The sequence below is a fragment of the Spermophilus citellus genome, assembly GCF_964194105.1.
Source record: "Spermophilus citellus genome assembly, chromosome: 3".
Lineage (NCBI taxonomy): Eukaryota > Metazoa > Chordata > Mammalia > Rodentia > Sciuridae > Spermophilus > Spermophilus citellus.
The window spans coordinates 230,543,462-230,564,397 of NC_138184.1; the positions used below are offsets into that span (position 1 = coordinate 230,543,462).

General features: G+C 48.7%; 1 protein-coding gene across 3 annotated transcripts in view; it reads left to right on the forward strand.

Moving 5' to 3' along the window:
• Positions 1-949: 949 nt before the first annotated feature.
• RNF32 (ring finger protein 32) overlaps positions 950-20,936 on the forward strand; it is a 28,596-nt gene continuing 8,609 nt past the window's right edge. Inside the window, exons 1-7 of one of the 3 annotated variants that reach the window (XM_081284653.1) lie at positions 951-1,203; positions 2,166-2,254; positions 2,989-3,253; positions 9,190-9,332; positions 11,678-11,710; positions 12,201-12,325; positions 12,501-12,609. In XM_081284653.1, coding sequence (XP_081140779.1) covers positions 2,240-2,254; positions 2,989-3,253; positions 9,190-9,332; positions 11,678-11,710; positions 12,201-12,325; positions 12,501-12,609 — 690 coding nt within the window. In that variant the 5' untranslated portion in view covers positions 951-1,203; positions 2,166-2,239. The other 2 variants (XM_081284654.1, XM_081284655.1) reach the window with 2 other exon arrangements.

Consider the following 20,936-nt stretch of genomic DNA (forward strand, 5'->3'; position numbering starts at 1 on the left):
CCTTGAGCTCCTCTAGGTCTTCACCTGAGCACGCACCAGCTCAGGCCTGTGGGGATCGACCCGAAGCCCGGGCAGCCCGGGCACTTCTGGGGCATCTGAGGGCTGTGGCCGGTGGGAAAGCAGCCCTGCGAGCCAGCCTCTTTCAACAGCTCACACCAGCGCCCACCAGGCCTGGCACACAATCGAAACTCCCAGGCACACACAGGGGACAGAGGACCACGAAACAGGCCCAGCTGTCACACAGATGCAGGTGCCGATGCAGACAAGTCATCAGAGGCCCGGGACAGCCCAGAGTGACGGACAGCACAGCGGAGGACACGGGTGACCAGACCCAGTGACCGACGGTGCAGCCGTGGACATGTGTGACCAGGCCAGGTGAGTGACAGGACAGCTTCGGACATAGGTGACCAGGTCTGACAGTACCATCACGCAGGCGGGTGAGCAGGCCTGGCAACGCTGCACACCCACGGGCCTGGCTGACCAGGCCCTGTGACCCAGCCTAACTGCGGCACTAGTGGACCAGGCCTGTGTGGCCTCTGGCCAGGCGACGGCTGGTGCACCTGTAGACACCTGTGACCAGGCCCTGTGGCTGATGACAAGGCGGCGGGCAGGCGACCCAGCGGTGGGCGGAGGGCGCGCGGGCCGCTGGAGGGTAGGTCGGCGGGGCGCGCGAGTGCGCAGGCACAGCCTGGACCCCGAGGGGCCCGCGGCGCTGGGGACGCTCGCAGCCGACCGCAGCGTACCGCCTCACGGGTCCCCGCGCGCTCCCCGCCACACTGGTCAACGGCGCGGTCCCGCGACGCACTGGCGTCGGGTCGTGGGCGCGACGCGCGGGAGAGGTCGACGCGCGTGCGCAGCGGCGGTGTCCGGCGCGCGTGCGCGCTGAAAGCAGAGAGGACGGGGGAGGGGGGAGGAGCATGCGCACCGCGGCCGGTGCCCAGGCGGCGGTTGCTACGGCAACGGCAAGCGCGGCCGACAAACGGCGCGGCCGTGTGGCCGGGGGCCCGCGCGGTTCACTAGCGACCAGTGCCTGGCGGCGTCCAGGCCGTGCCCTGCGCGGAGCTGGCGGCGACCGCCGCTGCTGTACAGCGTTAAGGCGCGGGGTCCTCCACGGCCCGGCTCTGGGCCCGCCCTCGACGCCTGGGGACTGGATGAGAACCTCTTTCCTGCTCTCTCGATGCCGTGACCGAAGGGACAGGAAAGGTGACCGCACAACTGGAGGGCCAGCCTTCACGGAACCGAAGGAGCGCTGCCGCTCTCCTGGGTGCCGGGTCCTTCGAGAGGCTGCCCGGGGCGGGTGACGGGCCCAGCCCCGGCACGTGCCGGCAGCCGCCGCCCCCGGACGCGCGGGAACGTGCCCCTGGCTCTGCGCTGGGCCTCGGGAACGCGCGCTGCCGGAGAGGCCCGCTGGGGAGGAGCCGGACACCGGCCGTGGACGGGCACCCGGCGTCGGGGCCGCACACCCGGCTGCTTCCCAGATGAGCGAGCAGACGAGCGTGCCGGGAAGGCAGCGGTGTGCGGGGCCACCAGGCAGGGCAGGGTTCCTCTTCCCTCCAGAGTCTAGCCGCCGCTTGTCCCCAAAGAATAGACATGCCCACTGGCTGCATCGAGTGCCCTCGTCCCCGCCCCTGGCGCCACTTGTTCCCTTGGGTTCTTCAGATCTCAGCTGTAGGAGGTTTCATTTACTAGTCCTAGGTCTCTGATTTGGTCTGAAGTTTTGTTGCATTTATGTCTTATTTACCAGTAGCTTGTTCTTGTTCATATTAATGTGTTCTCTCAAAGTCAATGGGGAACTGCGTGGGGACAGGACTGAGGTATTGACTGGTTTAATTCCTCCCCTTACTCTTATCAGTTCATTATCAAAGACTTTTTTTTTTTGGTACTGGGGATTGAACCCAGGGATACTGGACCACTGAGCCACATCCCCAGCCCTATTTTGTGCTTAATTTAGAGACAGGGTCTCACTTGAGTTGCTTAGTGCCTCGCTTTTGCTGAGGTTGGCTTTGAACTCAGGATCCTCCTCCCCCAGCTTCCTGAGCCACTGGAATTATAGGCCCGTACCACCCGCCCAACATCAGTTAGACTCTTGATATGTATGTTCCCAGAAAATCCATAAGAGCTTTTTATGTACACTCTGATTTTCTGTTCACTGTGTTTTTTTGCAGAATAATGAAAGCAATGTGATATAGTGTGATGATAGGATTTGTTGAAGCCAAGTCACAACTTTTCCTGATTCAGCATGCTAAAACATAAGGTATACCATCCTTCTTAAAACATACACAGGCTTTTACTCGTGGGATAGATTTTAACTCCGCCTTTTTAGAGTGTACAAATAGTATTTGTACACTCTCAATGGTGTTTCAGTGAGGAATTGTGAGCAGAGAGGAGAAGCACATGGTGTGGGGCAGTGGAAGGTAGAGACAAGTGTTTCTGAGAGCTGCCCAGGCATCCTGTATGGGGAACTCGTCCATAGGAGAAAAGTATTTTGACCAAAAAAAAAAAAAAAATACAGGGGGCTGGGGTTGTGGCTCAGTGATATAGCGCTCGCCTAGCATATGTAAGGCACTGGGTTTGATCCTCAGCACCACATAAAAATAAGTAAATAGAAATAAAGTTATCATGTCTACCTACAACTAAAAAAAAAAAAAATTTTTTTAAATGCACTGAAGTGCAAGATGCTCTTTAGGATTTGCCTGGAGTTGAATTTAATTAGTATGAAACAGTAGGTTTGTTTAGACATGCATAGGTTTATAGGTCATAATGGATTTATTTACACTATAATTAAGCCTTTAATAATCAAATAAGCAGATATTCCTGTTGCTAACCTTGCTGATGAGCCTGGGGTTGGCTCTGGTATAGAAGCCATGGCTCGAGCTCCTTTGCCAGGTGATTCCATCTCCTGTGCCATCAAGGGCCAGGCCTCATGTTTCTTCCCAATGATGCATTACACAGTGCTCCTGTAAATGAGACCTTTTTCCTATTTTTTAGGATCACTCATCTAAAAAAGATAACTTAGCAATCACTGCGGTTGCTTTACAAGATCACATTTTACATGACCTTCAACTTGGAAATCTTTCAATAGCAGATAATTCTAAGACAGAAGTACGAAGGAAAGAGAACAAGGCAAAATCTCTGAAGAGAGATGCAAAAGCAGTAGTAGATACTGGACTTAAAAAACCCACGCACAGCCCCAGGGTAGAAGATCCGGAAAGAGAGTACGTTCTTGATCCCACACCACCACCGCTGACTTTAGGTAAGCTGATCTGACCGTCCCCACATTGGCTCGTTAGGCTGATGAACCTGCTGAGTTTAGTAATAGAGGGTTTTTGATACAGAGATCCTGTGCTTACCCAGAAAGGTGTGTATGTATTGAAGCTTACAAACAATGAGGGACAATTTGAACAAGAACATAAAGCCAGTAATACTTGGTAGAATGAGAATAAAAAACAGCAGATTAGATGAAATACCCATTAATCCATACCAATAGAAATAAATAATTGAATAAATAAATTTTGTAAAAAAAAAAAAAAAAACTCCTGAGAGTGGAATGACAACTAATTGCAGCTGCCAGGGTGACAGAAAAACCTCCATTTGGTGACCACCACAGGAATGGTCAGCAGCAGAAAGGAATTCAGGGAGAACCATGTGCAGACGGTAGACACTCAGATGGAAAGGCAGTAACACAGTGACCTCGGCACACAGCACCTTCACCCAGCAAATTGTACCAGTAGAGACTCGACTTCATGTGCCTCCTGAGAAGAGGTGTGACTTCACTTCTGGGCGGCTTGCCCAAAATGCACATCTGAATGTGACCATGAGGAAACCTCAGACCCAGATTTCCTGCCAGTACTCTTCAAAAGCCTCCAGAGAAGCAGAGACCTAGAAACTCCCAGATGACAGGAGACTACAGGGACATGATAACTAAACACCATGTGACATCCACTCCGAGATCAGGAAAAGGACATCAGTGAAATTTAAGTGAGGTCCGTCGACTATGCAGTCCAACCCATCTGAGGAGTGTGTTCCCAGACCTCCATGGGTGCCTGAAGTCACAGAGAGCACGGAACCCCATATGTAGTGCTTTTCCCCTATACATACAGACCTATGATGAAGTTTGGTTTGCACATTAGGCACAGTAAGCGGTTAGCAGCATTAACAGTAACAAAACAACTGTTACGATACCCCGTGATAGAAGTTGAGTGGACATGTCTCTCAAAATACTGTCCTGTACTCACCCGTCATCTCGTGATTAGCTGAAGTGAGTGACGTTCCTTGACACAGACCTGGGCCACATTGGTGTGACGGTGAAACTGAAGTGTGAGACAAAATGTGATGCTCTGCTTCTGCTGGTGGGGGAGGCAGCTGAGAAAGCTGCTGCTGAGAAAGCCTGTTTTGTGTTGGCAGCTAATCACGGCAGGGGATGCCTGCCGGCACCCACTCCGAAGGGCAGGCCCAGCAAAGCCAGATTCTTCTCCACTACGCGTGTTGAAGTCCTGTGCTGTAGTAGTAAGTGTGGGCTGTTCCCTCTAGTGTTGCAATAGACCCCAGAGCTCACTACGACTTCTTTCTGACTTATTGTCTCACAGGACAGTGGAAGGCATGGGTTAAAGGAGTAGGGTTTATTCAAGTGAGAATGATAAAAACAGAACTCTTGCAGGACCAGAGGGGACCACAATAGGGTTGCCACCTAGTATGCTAGTGTAGGGATTTGTAGGGTTTGGAAAAGTGCTAATGCTATTGTTCCAAATTTATGCTTATCAGGATTTGGGAAAAACACTGGTCCAAATTTATGCTGACAGGTTTTGGAAAAGTACTACTGCTGTTGGTGACGCTGGAATCTGAACTGCCATTCGGCTCTGCCCCACTTGCACTTCCTTGCTGCTCCTCGGAGTTGGGAGGTGGGAGGCTGAGGCTGCAGGATGGTGGATGCTTGGGGTTCGGGGCGCAATGCTGTGCAGAGCAGGTGTCTGCACCAGGCTTGGGTTGGGCTGCTAAGGCACGGCAGGTCAGCACACCCTGTCTTGCCGCGGCTCAGGCTCATTGCACCGCAGCTGGTATGTCGGGCTCTGTGCAGCTGTGGCCCATGAACACCACACACTATCCAGTCCACCCTGCTGGATTGTTCCACTGCTCTGGGACAGAGGCTTGGCTTCAGTGGCAAAACTTGCATGAATTTTATTTTTCCTTCTGCACAATTTCATGGATAGAAGATTTTGTTCTTACCACAGATATTAGCAACCTCGTTGTACAGTTTTGTTTTCGTGTTGTCAAGAATTTTCACCCTTTCACTTAAAGGAAACACTTTACAGCTTTTCCTTCATGTATGTGAATTGCCAGCATCACAATTCTTACATTTTGGAACCATTACTAACACAATCATTGCAATACTGCAAGAGTTGGTCCTGAATACCAAGATAGTGACTAAGGGTGGGTAGTGTATACTGTGTGGATACTGTGCACACAGGGATGGTTCATTTCCCAGGTGGATGTGGATTGAGACAGTGAGGTTTTATCATGCTACTCTAAATGCCATGCAATTTTGAAACATTATTTGCATAATTTTCCATTCAGTATTTTCAGGCATGGTTGACTATGACTAACTGAAACCTCAGAAAGTGGAATTGCAGATAGGGGGACTGCTGTAATTGACAGATCATGTCAACATTGATGTCCTGGTTTTGATTGTTGGCTAGGGTTATATGCTATGTTATTTTGGGGTTAAGGACATACAAGAATTCTTTCAGCCTTTCATAAATCTGAAATGATGTTAAACTGAAACGTTAAAGATTTTTTTTTAAATGATGAGCATGGAGAATAGATTTGGTTGGAGTGTTGTGTCCTGATGCAGGTGGATGGACACAGGGTTGTGCAGGCCTGTGGGTTGGCGTGTCAGCAGGCAGAGCCGTGCTATGGGGCTCTTTGCATGTCTGCTTGGAGAACATGGTGTGGTCCTGCAGCCTGCTGAAGCTTGGAATGACATCACACAGTGTATCGGTGGACAGCATCTGTGCATGTAGAGCTTATGTAGATGGTCAGCTAGATTCAGCATGGTCAGTCTTAAAAACTTCATCAGGAAAGATTTATATTGGACATCAGGAAGAACTTCCCAATATGGAAAATAAAAGTGTGAAAGAGAGTGAATGAGCAGAACACTGTACTTCACATCAGGCACAGACTCACCCACACCCACCCACCTCACACGCCCTTGGCTCCTGTCTCTTCACTCTGCTCTCTGGAGTTCTCTGTGAGTTCTACGTACAGACCTCCTGATGTCTTCTGTCTGGCCCTCCTTCTACCTTATCTGCTATTTTATAATAAATACATTGCATTTCAGTTGATGCCCTGTCCATTGGTTTTTCACCTTATTGTGTTTTGTAAAACGTTTTAGTTGTAGATGAACATAATACTTTCATTTTGTTTGTTTTTAATCGGGTGCCCAGGATGGAACCCTGAGCCTCACACGGGCTAGGCCAGCGCTCGGCCCCTGAGCCCCGCCCAGCCCACCTTGTTGGTTTTGGGAGACTGAAGAATCCTTCCCATTCAGAGCTCGCAGGGGTTTTCTTCATCTGCCTTTAAAGCTTTGTCTTGCACATTCCCATTTCCCTCCCGCCTCAGCTGATCCTGTTCATTGGGAAACTGGTTGGAATGAGGCTTTGCTGAGTCCTTTTGTGGCTCTTGTTCCCAAGTCACTTTGTGTTTTAATTAATGTACTTTTGTAACATATTTTAATAGAGGTAAGAAAAGGCCCTTCTCATGCTTCCCCTAAGGGTCGTACACAGTTCTGCTGGAGATCTTCATGTCTGGGTTGGTGGACGGGGAGAAACACATTTGTAGAGATGGGCTCTGCTCCACAAATGTGGGAACTCTGTTGTCACTGTCAGCCCTCGGTCCTCGACCCCGGGGTTTGCTGAGTGAGTTGCCAGGTCTGCAGGGGTGATCACTGTCTCTTCCCCTCCATTTTTCTGCCCTGTTTTTCTGCTTTCGTCTCTTTTTGCTCTGGCCAGGATTTTCTGAACTGTGTTAAATGTAAGTAGTAATTCTTGGCATTTCCATCTTGCTCTTGTGCCTAACACAACTTCTCAGTTTATATGAGGTTTATCCTATTTTGTTTTTCTGGTTAGCCTTTAAAAATGGAGTTTCCCTTTAAACAAGTTTCTGGAGTTTTTTAAAGTCATAAATAGATGTCCTTTATTAACTGTTTGGGCTTGAAGCTACTGAGATGCTCTTGCTGAGTTTCCTCCTTTGTGAGTCACCCTGATAGACTTGCGAACCTTGTGAGAGTTGAGTGGCCCTGATTGTGGTGCTGTCCAGCCATGGTGGATGCTGCACCTAACACTTACCCCGGAGCTCACGCCTGTGGCCGTGGCCCTCGCTGGACCAGGCATGTCCGTGTGCCGTCCTTGTCTCATGGGATGGCGGAGGTCATACTAGCGTCATGCAGTGAGCGGGTAGTCGTCCCTCTCTTCAGTACCCCGAAGTAACGTGAAATAGGACACGTTCCCGAAAGCCCTGGGTGCCTCACCCGCGAAGCCATCAGGCCTGAGCCTCTGTGGCTCCTTTCTGTGGTGGGTAGTTCAGATGTGGGCCGCTGCAGATATGGAAGGACCCACTCGAGGAGCGAGTCTTGAGAAGGTGGGGTCACGTTCGCCCGGACAGCCTTTTCCCTGCCCTACCACCTTGGGGTGATGATAGTGACCTGAGTGGACCCGGAGGTTTGTTTCAGGGCCAGGTCCTAGAGGGCAGGGGGCAGGCTGGAAAGGCCGGGGACACTTCACCTGACATGAGTCACTGCACTTTGGCGTCTACAGATGGACAAGGGAGGGCCAGGCTGCCGTGGCATGCTCGGAGCCTCGACTCATCACAGCTGGCTCTGTAAGCAAGACAGGAGAAAGCTCTCTCCATGCTGTGGCTCCTCCTGTGCCCCTCACCCTGCCGCCCCCACTCGGCGTCACCTTGGTTGTGTTCTACAGAACCTTACTCTCCCTTCTGTCTGCTTTCCTCTGGAACGTGTTGGGATGTCCCTTCGCCCTCCTGTCCCCACAGGGTGAGCTCGCCTTACCCACTCCCAGCCCTCGGTGGAGGGCATTTCCACGGCGAGGTTTCCATGGCCAGAGCTCCCTCTGCACTGGGAGGGGTCCTCTGTCAGGCCTCCCGCTCGGGGTCTGTGGACGTCTCTCTTGCCTCCTCCTGTGCAGAGCCCTCGTGGGCTGATGTCCATCACTCTTCTGCACAGGGTGTGGAGGGACGCCAGCGTCCTGCCCAGGTATGCTGCTTCTCCACGCCACGCGCTTCCCGTGGTGCGTGCGCCCAGGTCTGACGGAGCGGATGCCTGGTGGGTGCTCAGGCAGTGCTGGACAGGGAGTCCCAGGCAGGGATGAGTTGGCAGGGCAGATGTGTGGTTGCTGCACCCTTGTCATGGTCACTGGGGGCAGAAGCAAGTCAAGGTGGAGGAGGAGGTGCTGATGGCCGTGGGTAAATCAGGCAGGACACGGTGAGGAAATTTTTGAAAAAATTAGTACCCTTCAATTTCTCTTCTATAAAATTAAATATCCTGCTTGCCTTGTAGAATTATTGTGAATGCTAAGTAAAATATGGGAGGTTCTTTGTAAAAAACATAAATCACTATTGATGATGTAAGGAACTAGCCCAGGGGTCCGTCCATGGATGAAAAGAAAACGGGGTGTGTGTCCACAATGGAGTTTTTTTTCTTCCATAAATAAGAATGAAATTACATCATTTGCAGGAAGTTGGATGGAACGGGAGACCATTATGTTAAGTGAAATAAGCCAACCTCAGAAGGTCAAGTTGTATGTTTTCTCTCATATGAAAGATAGAGAGGAAAAGGGAAAATAAAGGTGGGGCTGGGGGGCGCTCATTAAAAACTGAAGGAAGAGCAGTAGGAAAGGAAGGGACGGGGGAGGAGGAGGGGAGGAAGGGAAATAGTGGGGAAGGATATTGGCAAAATTGTGTTGCAGTGCTGTGTGCATGTAGGACCAGGAGCAGCCCCACCACTGTGAATGATCACCAGCGGAAGTCTAGGGAGTGTTCAACCACTGAGTTCTCCGCCTCTGTAGAAACAGCATTGTGCACTGTTCATGGAGTGTGAGCCACGAATGCCTGTCCTTACTACCATCACGGGGGGGGTCCCTACTCTGATCATCACCCTCGTTTTTCGCTTCTTCCCTGCAGCCCAGAAGCTGGGCCTCATTGCGCCTCCCCCAGTGCCGCTGTCCTCAGAAGAATGGGAGAGTGTGAAACAGAGGTCCGTCCTGCACGGGGACTCCATGCAGCCGTGCCCCATATGCAAGGAGGAGTTTGAGCTGCACCCCCAGGTGCGTGGCATGCAGAGGAGCAGGTCAGGCTAGGGGCTGCCTTCTCGACACAGTGAGCCGAGCTGGACGTGCGTGGGATGCCCGGCCAGGCCTGCTCTTTCCAGCCCCGTCCTCCTCTGACCCTTAAGACGTTCCCCATGTGGCCAGTCAGAGTGTGTGTGAAGGAGCAGACAGCCTCGTGAGGCAGCTTGTGATTTACTGAATGATGCCAAGTCTCAGGGCAGGAGCACGTACAACAGGAAGTATTCTGTTGCGTGAGCAGAGATGGCAGGTGGAGGGTACAGGGAGGCCCGCGAGTCCCAGGGCAGGGGAATGGCACAAAGGGACTTTAAGTTATTTTGTGAACTGAGTCATAAAAGAGGAGAGAGACTGTGTTTGAATGCCTTCAAAGAACTTGGGGGAGAACCCTAAGACGGCCGTATCCTTTCATCTTGACTCTTGAACCTGTGGTGCGTGAGCAAGGATCCCACCTGGGTTTATAAATGGCTGGTGACCAGTGGCCCACTCTGCCTGCTGCTCTGTCGCCAGACTCAGGCTCCCAGAGTGTCCTTGGTACTGACGACTGCCCTTCAGGGACTGTCTGCTGGCCGCAGCACCCTGCTCCCCCAGGACAGACCAGCAGCTGCGGTCAGAGCTGGCGCGGATCCCGGCCTGGGGAGCTTCAGGCCTCCCTGACACCCTGGCACATAGTCTCTAGGGCTGATCTGCTTCAGAAAGTTTAATTATCAACAAGTAAGTTCACAATCGTTAGACTTTTGTTCTTCACTAACTTGAATTCACAAGTTATTTGAATCATGCTTATTATATCCCAGTTCTCTATCAGGACCTGAGTTGAGCATTTTAGAAGAGAGTTTAGAACAACAGATTGCCAGGTAGGACGGTTTATAACTCAGTGCTGAGTGTAGCAAGAGAGTTAATAAACCCACGGGGATCTTCCTGGCCTCAGCAACCTCTTTCTTAATTACCCTGTGAACATTTAGCCTGATTGTTCACATGAAGATGGAAAACTCAAAATTAAATATCTTAAAGGGTATCAGGGTACATCCTGCCCAATATTTCTTCCATTCTGCTCTTTGTTTCTCACTAAATTCTATTATTCTTGTTTATTCTGCATGTCTGATAATTATTTCCAAGTTAGCATTTTCCCAACACTTTACCGTTTCAGAGGGCCTTCCGGTCAGGCTCACAGCTCTGAGGTGGGCACATGCCCACTTAGCAGATGAGGCAGTCCTCTAAGCGCTCCACAGGCCACCTGGGAAACATGGGAGAGCCCCACTAGAATTCAGGCCCGACTTCTAGGCCACTTTAGTCTGTTTACTATCAATCATTAATTTCTTATATCACCAGATGTTTGCCAGTAATGCATATTTGTGGACGTTTACATCTAGAAGTATAATATTTTAAGTCTAGAGAAGTAGAGTGTTATTTATTGTTGGTCAATCATCTATTGATAAAACACCTGATTTTTCTACCAAGAGTGAGTAATAAAGTTCTCGGATGAGTTTAAGCACAAATTTGTCCAGTTTACACTTATTGTTGACAGAAAGCATCAAGGAAAGGTTTTAAAACTTTGTGCATTCTCCATTTCTTCCTTCGTTCCTATTTAAGAATCATGGCGTGAGTGAGGGCCAGGAAGACGGGGCTCTTGAAACAGAGCCTCCCCGCCTCCCAGGGCCTGCATCTGAGCCGGGGCCTCCCGGGCCGTGGGCACCTTGGGCCCAGGTGGAGGTGGGTACTGGGGGGAACTGAGCTCAGCACTCCTGCTGGTCTCTCTGCCTCTCTTCACTGGGGCTAAGCTCCTGTCCTTGGTCCCAGCACATCACTTTTGGTGGGGAATATGGGTCACAGAAAGGTAAGGTTTTCTTGTAAACACTTCCCCCCACATTTACAAAAGAAAAACTGGGGCTGGGGATGTACTCAGTTGGTAGAGTGCTTGCCTCACACGCACAAGGCCCTGGGTTCAACCCCGAGCACCTAAAAAAAGGGAAAAACTGATTCCTTTATCCGTGATTTCTGGTATTTAAGTCTCTCAGATTATATTCCAATAAAGCTGTATTAAAAGTTAAGTTGGACAAAGCATTCCTCTGCTCCTTCCCACAAGACCTCGCCCTGTGGCCGTCTGTCCCTCTCAGCCCCCATCTGCCTGGAAATAGCCCTGTACCCGGCGGCCCCACCCCTAAACCCACTCATCAGCGGGGCAGGCATGAGGCTGGCTGCCGCGGGGTCACTGGCCCTGAAACAGAACGGTGTCAGTGTTCCTAGTGTAATGCTGCTGCCCTGTAGGCCCTGACAGTCGCCCTTGTGAGGATGCTGTGCTGACTGGCCCCTCTGTCTCCCGCGGACAGGTGCTGCTCTCCTGCTCCCACGTGTTCCACAGGGTGAGTCACCCCCGCCCCGCCACACTGCCCCCAGCAGCTTGCTCATCATCTTGGAGCGTCCCCAGAGAGCCCTCTGTTTTACCCATGATCACCACTTGGAGTTAGCACTGTGACTGTCGGCCACACTGCAGTGAATTTCATGTGACAAAAGAACCACAGACATTTGTGCGACAGATTGTCGCAGTGAGGCGCATCAGGGTGAGTGGCGGACGGCGTGATTCCTGCCGTGGTCTCTGAGGCCGTCTTGTACACGGCTGCTGGCCTTACCACCCATAGGTCTTCAGGAGGTTCTGATGTCTCTGCATGTGTATTCTTGTAAAAAGCCATCTTTGGAACAGGTTTCATGAGGAAGGTGTTGACATCTGATGAAACTCCTTCACGTCATAGTCTAAACTGGACTAAGTCTCATAATTATGAGAGAATAGAACACTGTAATCATATTAGAAGTGAAAATGTGACTCTGAAATGTTAAATGGAATCTGTTTTGCAGGCATGCCTTCAAGCTTTCGAAAGGTTCACAAATAAAAAAACATGTCCTCTCTGTAGAAAGAACCAGTATCAAACCCGAGTGATCCATGATGGGGCCCGTCTGTTCAAAGCCAAGTGTGCTACCAGGTAAGAGCTCTGCCCAGCTGTGGCCAGTGTCCTGCCAGGTGAGGCGGGTGTCTGGGGCTGCTAAGCCTAAAAGCAGAGGGCTTCATGTCCCTGCTGGGTCCTGGTCACCTTGGTCTCCCTTGGGCCTGGCTCAGCCCAGGCCTCACAGAACAGCGAGCAAACCTGTGTGTTGTAGGATCCAAGCCTGCTGGAGAGGCTACGTGGTTAGAAAGTGGTACAGAAGCCTGAGGCAAGCAGTGCCTCCCACAGATGCCAAGTTACGGAAGAAGTTCTTCAAAGAGAAGGTAGGCCTGGGTCGCTTCTCTCCAATGGTGTCTGTGTGCAGGTGCTCACCCCGGTCCATGGAGCCAGTAGGGGCAGGAGAGCTCTGAGGCTTAGTTCATTTTTTAGGGCGTTTAGATGAGTGAAGGCTTGAGAAAACCCCACCCTCCTCCGACCTTGATCATAAAACGACAACAGGTTAGACTGCAAGCAACTTTCGCTTCCCCATTTGGAAACTGGCTTGAGTTTTCACGTCCTGGTAATTCTAAGGGAAGCAGAAGCCAGAGCTGGGAAGGAAGACGGCAGCTCTCTGGCTGGGCGCCCCTGGGCTAGGGGCCACCGGATTGCGCACGCAGGGCTTTGTACTGCTCTTTACTTCTATTTTTACTGGGCTGGGGGTGGGGGGGGCTTATTTAACAATTTCAATGATTTGTGCCTTGTAACACAGGCCAGGCATGGCAGAGGGGAGGGTGCCCCAGACCCGGAGCCCACCCGATCCTGCCTTCTTTGTCCAGCCTGGTGGGCACAGGCGGGTCACAGATGCTCCCAGGCCTGTCTCCTGTGTGTGACAGGAGAGGGATTTCGGCTTGCAGTGTCGGTCTGAGCGCTCACAGCAGCACTGGGGTCCCACTGTGAACACAGCGGATGTGCATGGGAAGGGCCTTGGAGCTACTGACACTCTGCGCCTTAGTCAGCTTCATTCGTAAGCTAACGCTCACCACCACAGCGCCCTGTGATGGGCTCTCTGCCGAGCTCCTTGGACTCCCACTTGGACTAACGCGAGGTGGGAGCACGCCTCCCTGTCTGGAGCAGGCCCCTTCCCCACATGCCCTGGGCCTGGGGCATGGCATAGTAGATCTTTTGCTTTAGGGATAAGGTCTGGGCTCATCACGGCCTGCTGCAAGGTTTCATGTGACTTGGTGTGACCTTGGACGAAAGCTCAGTGACCTTGTACCTCAAGTGTGGCTTCAGAGACCCCTTTGTTACCTGAATCATCCCAGAACCACATATGAGTCCTGCAAGCCCTGGCCTCGGTGACTCTAACACAGGATGACCTTTTTCTAATACTGTTCCTCGACACTTAAGTGTTTGTTTCAGCAACACAGATGTGAGTGAGAGTAACAGTACATCCCACTGGCTTACTGTGGTGGACTATGCTGTCCCCTCTTGGCCTGGGTCCCAGGCTGTGGGAGGTGGGGGCCCTGCAGAGGGGAGTAAGGAAGACTGAGGTCCCACCACTGAACTGGGAGGCAGGGATATTTGAGGAAGGGCCACATTCTGGTACAAGACCCTCCCCTGCTGTGTGCTGTTGGTGGTGAGAAGCTTTCCACCTGCCCACACTGCCTGGTTCTTTTTCAGACATCCCCGTTTAAGAAAACACAGCAAATGGGCTAAAAGTTCTGACAAGTAACTGGATAAAGAATGTGTGTGGCCTCTGCTTCTCTCGACAGCTGTCCTCTCTTGCTGCAGAGAAAGCAGCAGCCAACTTCTTTCTCGGTCTCCGCTCTGGTCCCGGCCCCCGGGCCAAGGTCGCAGTGGCAGCCACGTTTGCAGCTTTGCAACGGGAACAGGTCGGGGCGCCGTGTGTCCAGGCGGTGGCTCTCTCCCCACATGGAGAGGTGCTGTAGCAGTCGTTCTCCCGTCAGGGGATGGTGGTCTCCCCTGTGGTTTCAGTCTTCTTGAACCCACCTTCTTGTGCGTTTTTGCAGCAGTAGTCCACGGTCAGGCTCTCCCTGGGGCCACTCTCCACGGTCAGGCTCGCGCTGGGGCTGCTCTCAGCGTTAGGTTTCTGTTCGTTTATTTGCGATGGATCTCACTGTTGCAGTGCGTGGGTTCCAGGTCACTACTGTCCCAGAGGCAGGAAAGGAGCACACGTACGTTGCATGAACTGGTGTGTGACCGGCCTGGTCTGCACTTGGGGCTGAGATGACCCTGTAAAGTTTACCAGCTGACAAGAACCCAAGAGGCACAGCTCCTCCGTGTGTGTGCCCCCTGCACTGGGGGCAGAGGGTTAGGGGCATTGGAGAAAGGATAACATCTTCAACAAATGGTGCTGGGAAAACTGGAAATCCATATGCAACAAAATGAAATTAAACCCCTATCTCTCACCATGCACAAAACTCAACTTAAATGGATCAAGGACCTCGGAATTAAACCAGAGACTCTGCATCTATTAAAAGGAAAAGTAGGCCCTAATCTTCATTCTGTGTGATTAGGCCCCAACTTCCTTAATAAGACTCCTATAGCGCAAGAATTAAAACCAAGAATCAATAAATGGGATGGAATCAAACTAAAAAGCTTTTTCTCAGCAAAAGAAAAAGGTGAACAGAGAGCCTACATCCTGTGAGCAAATTTTTACCCCTCACACATCAGATAGAATACTAATCTCTAGGGTATATAAAGAACTCAAAAAGCTAAGCACTGAAAAAACAAATAACCCAATCAACAAATGGGCCAAGGACCTGAACAGACACTTCTCAGAAGAGGATATACAATCAGTCAACAAATATATGAAAAAATGCTCATCATCTCTAGCAATCAGAGAAATGCAAATCAAAACCACCCTAAGATACCATCTCACTCCAGTCAGAATGGCAGCCATTATGAAGACAACAACAAGTGCTGGCGAGGATGTGGGGAAAAGGGTACACTTGTACACTGCTGGTGGGAGTGCAAATTAGTGCAGCCAATATGGAAATCAGTATGGAGATTCCTTGGAAATCTGGGAATGGAACCACCATTTGACCCAGCTACCCCTCTCCTCGGTCTATACCCAAAAGACTTAAAAACAGCATATACTACAGGGACACAGCCACATCAATGTTTATAGCAGCACAGTTCACAATAGCTAAACTGTGGAGCCAACCTAGATGCCCTTCAGTGGATGGATAAAAAAAAAAATGTGGCATCTATACACAATGGAATTTTACTCAGCAATAAAAGAGCACAAAATCATGGCATTTGCAGGTAAATGGATGGCGTTGGAGAAGATAATGTTAAGTGAAGTTAGCCAATCCCAAAAAACAAATACTGAATGTTTTCCCTGATATAAGGAGGATGATTTATAATGGGGTAGAGAGGGGAACATGGGAGGAATAGATGAATTCTAGATAGGGCAGAGGGGTGGGAGGGAAAGGGAGGAGGCAGGGGATTAGCAAGGATGGTGGAATGTGATGGACATCATTATCCAGAATACATGTATGAAGACTCGAATTGGGTGTCAACCTACTTTAGATACAAACAGATATGGAAAATTGTAGTATATATGTGTAATAAGAATTGTAATGCAAAAAAAAAACAAAGTACATGAATAAAGACATGAATTGGCGTGAACATACTTTATATACAAAGATGAAAAATTGTGCTCTGTATGTGTAATAAGAACTGTAATGCATTCCACAGTCGTGTATTTTAAAAAATAAAATCAATTTAATAAATTTTTTAAAAAACCATTTCATGAAACAGAATGCAGACATACAGAAAAGGAGGGTACCCAGTAATCATTTTAAAATAAGAAGACTATTTTTTATAACTTTATGTCATTAAAGCTGAAAATGTAATTGAAATCATTTCCTATAAAAATAACAAACATGGAAATAAATTTAAAATATGACAGAAAAATTATAAGCATCCCAATTTTTATTGATAAGACATCAGAATTTAACTAATCCTGGCAGTCAGCACCAAAGCCAGGTGAGATTTCCTTGTGACCAAGTCTGTGTAGGAGACTAAAGGCACCTGTTTCCCATGGTGAAGCCCTAGAGATACAAAACAAGCCCCCTGTCAGCGCACCTGGCCAGGCTTTGCTGGAAAGCAGCACGGGAGACAAGACAATGCCCATGTTAGGGTCAACCCGTAGCACATTTATGACGTCATCGTTTCCTGAAAAATAGCATTAATCAGAAATAAAACTCAATGAGAAATGATCACTTTCCTCGTAGTTGACACCAAGACGAAACTGAAAGAGGAAGTGCATGGCTTAAGACAGATTTTCTTCTAATGAAATAAAAGACTTGCATAAAATGGTGAATGCAAACAAAAGTGTCTGTTTTCTCCAGATTATATGAACTCCGTATCCTTTTCAACTCACCAAAGAGTAGGCTTGACCATGCACTTGGAATTTTACAGGTGAATTCTAAAGATTATCTCATCAAGTACAAAGAGCTAAACATTTTTTAGAAGAAAGATTAATGATCCTTGCTAGACATCTCCATCTATATTTTTGGCAACTAAGATTCTTATGAAATAATAGAAAATCGATAAGCCGTAGAAAGTTGCATGTATCAGCCTAGAGGAATTCTTAGTCTGCAGTCAGGGGGACATTTGAGGTGAGTCGAGAAAGGCCGTCCATGTGGGGGGAAAGGGAGTATCCCTTCCCACCACCTCCGCAGAAGAGCGTCGCCTGCGTCACGATTGAATAAATGAAATGTCGGGAGCCAAGGACAGCTTCCTGGGCGCTGGGCTTGGTTAGGCAGGGGCGTCACCAGCCAGCATCCTCACCGCAGAGGACGGAAGACCATGTGTTCAGGGGCCCTGCATGGTGGTGCCCTGCCCCAGTAGGCTGGTACCAAGGAAGGGCCTGCAACTGGTCCTGGACAAGGCAAAGGGGTCATCTTTATTTTTAGCAAGATAATAAAAGTAAGTTTTAGTAAAAGTGGAGTATTTCTTTATGTACCAATGTTTGGGGTTGCAACTGTTTTCTGGTGCTTTTTTAATTCCTTCTGTCCCATCATCCCAGATGATATGGGACACCCATCAGAACTTAAATTGAGCAACACACATTACCAAATAGACAGTAACTTTGAAGTAAGTTATTAATTTTATTGAATTAACTGAACACTTGGGACTTAATGAGTTTTAAAATTGCATCATACAGTGAAGTATTTCACAGCTGTCTGAACATTACAAGCAACCCAGTAACAAATGCTATAAACGCAACTTGACCAGCGCCCTGTGCTGCCAGGGTCCACTCTCATCACCGGGCAGCGCCACAGTACCGCTGGCCCAGGGTACGCCACCTTAGGGAATCGTTAGACATGTCTGGTAATGATAGAGACGGGATTTTATTATTTTCATCAAGGAACAAACTTGTGCTTCAGTAAAAAGAGTTTGAAACTTTTTTTTCTTTACAGTTTATTTTCCTTTAAAAACCTATAAAATACTTTGCTTAATATGAGGTTGTAAATGAAGTGAGGATTTAAGATCTAGATGACACGAATTAAGATATTTAGACTGAGAACATTATTGCTGGTCTTAGGTTCTTTTATTCATTCTTTTACTTCTGAAAGTTCTTTTCAGAACCAAAATATGCAATAAAGTAAGGAGTCCAGCTTTAGCTGAGCCAGGGATGCTATCTGTAGGCTTCCTAGTAATTGCTTCCACTAAAAGAAATAAGTCCATGGCCAGCAGGAACAGGGCTCTGTCAAGGCTCCTTTGGGCAGCAGACCACTCTGCCACCAAGCAGCTCCAGGAAGCCAGGTGTGTGTCTGTGAGTGGGGGAGCTCACCACCGTCCAGGCCTGCTCACTGCCGCCCTCGCACAGCTGCAGTGTGTGCGGGAGCAACCCACAGTTCTCTGCAGTCAGAGAAGTACTGAAGATCAAAGGTCTGAATTTTAGGAACTTGACATTTTACAAAATGGGATGTGACTAGTTGTTAGTTATGTGTCGGTGACCACAGTTCTTGAGTCGGAGTGGCATGTGAAACCACCAGCCACATTTCCAAGCTAATCTCCATTCTCACCGCTGGTGAAAGTTAAACTGAGGCAAATTCATTTTATCTTTAATTTTTAAAAAATGAAATTGCCAGTTACTAGGAGAAATAAACCATGTGGCACATTTGAAAGGTAGGTAGATAAATGTTGGAGAAATGGCAGCTGAGCTTCCTGTCTCTAAACAGCCCCTATCACTCCTGCATCTCAGGGGCTTCCAGACTTTTGAGATCTTAGAAGTGTGACAGAAATCTGGGGCTTCAACAAGTCATACCAACTTTTTATTTTACCAAACAGGAGTTGTATAAAAACCAAATACCATATACTCTCAGAATCATTTAGTAAAAGAGCCTTTAGCCTGGCAGGTGGCAAGGCCGTGCCCGGCCCTGCACACACTTACCTTCACCTATGTTCGAGCCTTGACTTTAACTTTCCTCTGCTACATGAGAGTCAACGCTTCTCTTTGCTTCACTTAGGAATTACTGGTTTGGGTCAAAGATAAATCACCTTCAGGGAAAAGGAAGTACAGCCAATAGAAAACGGGAAAAAGGAGCATAATCTGTGTGATAGTTTTAACGCAGTAAATTAGGAAGAGTTGGGTTCCTTGTTTCCCTGCTAGGAGGGATGTACGACGCTCCATATTAGATCAGCTCGGGCCATTCTGGTTTTATGGTTAATTTACTTTACTTGTAAAAGAACTGTGGTTTTTGCATCTCTACTCCTCTGTTCCCAGGAGAGTCAATGGTCTTTTCTTTGTTTCTCCATGTGTCTTTTGTGTCAACTAATAAACACAGGGTTCATCTCTGTACAAGTAAGAATACATACCCTGGGACCTTCTCTTCCCATAAATAGGCTTTAAAGTTCCATTCGCACATTCCTAACAAATCAGCCACCACAAGATGATGTGGTGCTACCCCACGGGTACGCCCACAGTCAAGTGTCAGAGAGGACGCTGGGCTGTCTGGGGAGGACAGGCTGGTCCCTCACACTTAGGAAAATCTTGGGAACTCGGATCAAAGAGGGCTGGAGAGGCCACTGGAGCTGTCACGCTAAGTCCCACCAGCAGTGTGTACAGAAAGCCCAGGTTGCCCAGAGCCGGTGGCTGGTCCTTGAATGCCTCTGATCCTTATCTGGGAATTCTGCTAGCATATGTCATGTAATTGAGGCATGGTCTTTTATTGCTGCAATTAAAACTTCTCAGATGCATTATGTTATCTCCACCCCAGCTAAAGCCAGGACCATTGTTTGAAAGGCAGGTCAGCGATCTGTCAGGTGCTGCACCGGCTGCAGGGGCCACGGCTCCCACCCTCCAGCCTGGGACTCCGCGGGCTTTTCATTTCCATCTTACCAAACAGCATAATGGTCTTGAAGTTTGTTCAGTCCTTTGACTTCCTTTATCACATAGAGATGGCAAACATTCTGTTGCTAACTTCAAGTGGCTCCAACCAGCAAGACTGGAAGGATATTAAACCAGTAAAAGCTTATCACCTGATTCATTGATATGCTGTAAATTCCAGGCTTTTCATTTTGCTTTTGAGGGCGGCCATAAGTCAACACATTAGTAAGCAATTTGCTGACATCAAGATGGATCACTCAGGACAGCCTCCTGGGCAGACAGAGTTCACCTGGAATTCTGTTAGTAATTTTTTTTTTAATGTTTAGCCAGTATGTTATTTGTAAATGACCAGTAATTGCTTTACATATCAATGGCCCCCCAACTCTTGGTTACTTAATTTATCAAGTGTCTGAAATAGAAGACTGAAAAAGAAAAACATTCTTTTTAAAATTGAACATTTTGTGTTCTTTTCTGTTTGTGTGGAATTCGTGATGTTGACCATAGTTTAAAACCCACTTGTCGGTTTCTTTTTTTTCCCCCCTTTGGACACTTATTTACATTTCAATTACTAAGGTCATCTCACCACAAGAAAAGTGAGAAAATAAAGGAAGAGAGAACGTTGAGCACCTCAGGATCTATATTTCAGAATGTTTCACAGTAGCCACCCTTGCAAAATTGCCTTGAGTGATTACAATAGTGGCCAGCCAATATACCTTGATGTTGAAAAATACTTTCTGGAACCCAGAGCCTTGCACATACTGATAAGCATGCCCTGCCACTGAGATGCACCCTAGACCCCAAAACATCACCCTTGCTAGCTCTCAAATACTTGGGGCTACAAGAAGAGTCGTATCAGACCACTTTCAGGAGCACATCATAAACACATGCCCAAGGACTTTGAGTATATTTAATAACAAGCTAGCACCAATGTTTCTGTTAATAACCTAAATTTTAAAAAAAAATTCTGACACCAGAAGTAACTTCAAAATCACCAAAGGCTCGCATCACTCCTTACTCTCCCCGCAAGAAGGAATTCTATTGCAGCCCTTTCAGATACACACGTCCCTCTGGGGCATATATTTGTCCCTATTTTGAATCCATTGCAAATCTGAAGTCAGAATATTTCACTGAATGCTACGGACCTTACACAGAGGACCCAGGTGCTTCCCTGCACCTGAAGGGCGCATTTGAGAAGAAGGACACACGCAGACGAGGACACCTTCCGGCAGGCGAAGGGACCAGAAGGGTACTGGGAGCCAAGAAGAGGAAATGCACCTCCAGCCGAGCACCAGGGTGCCTGTGGAG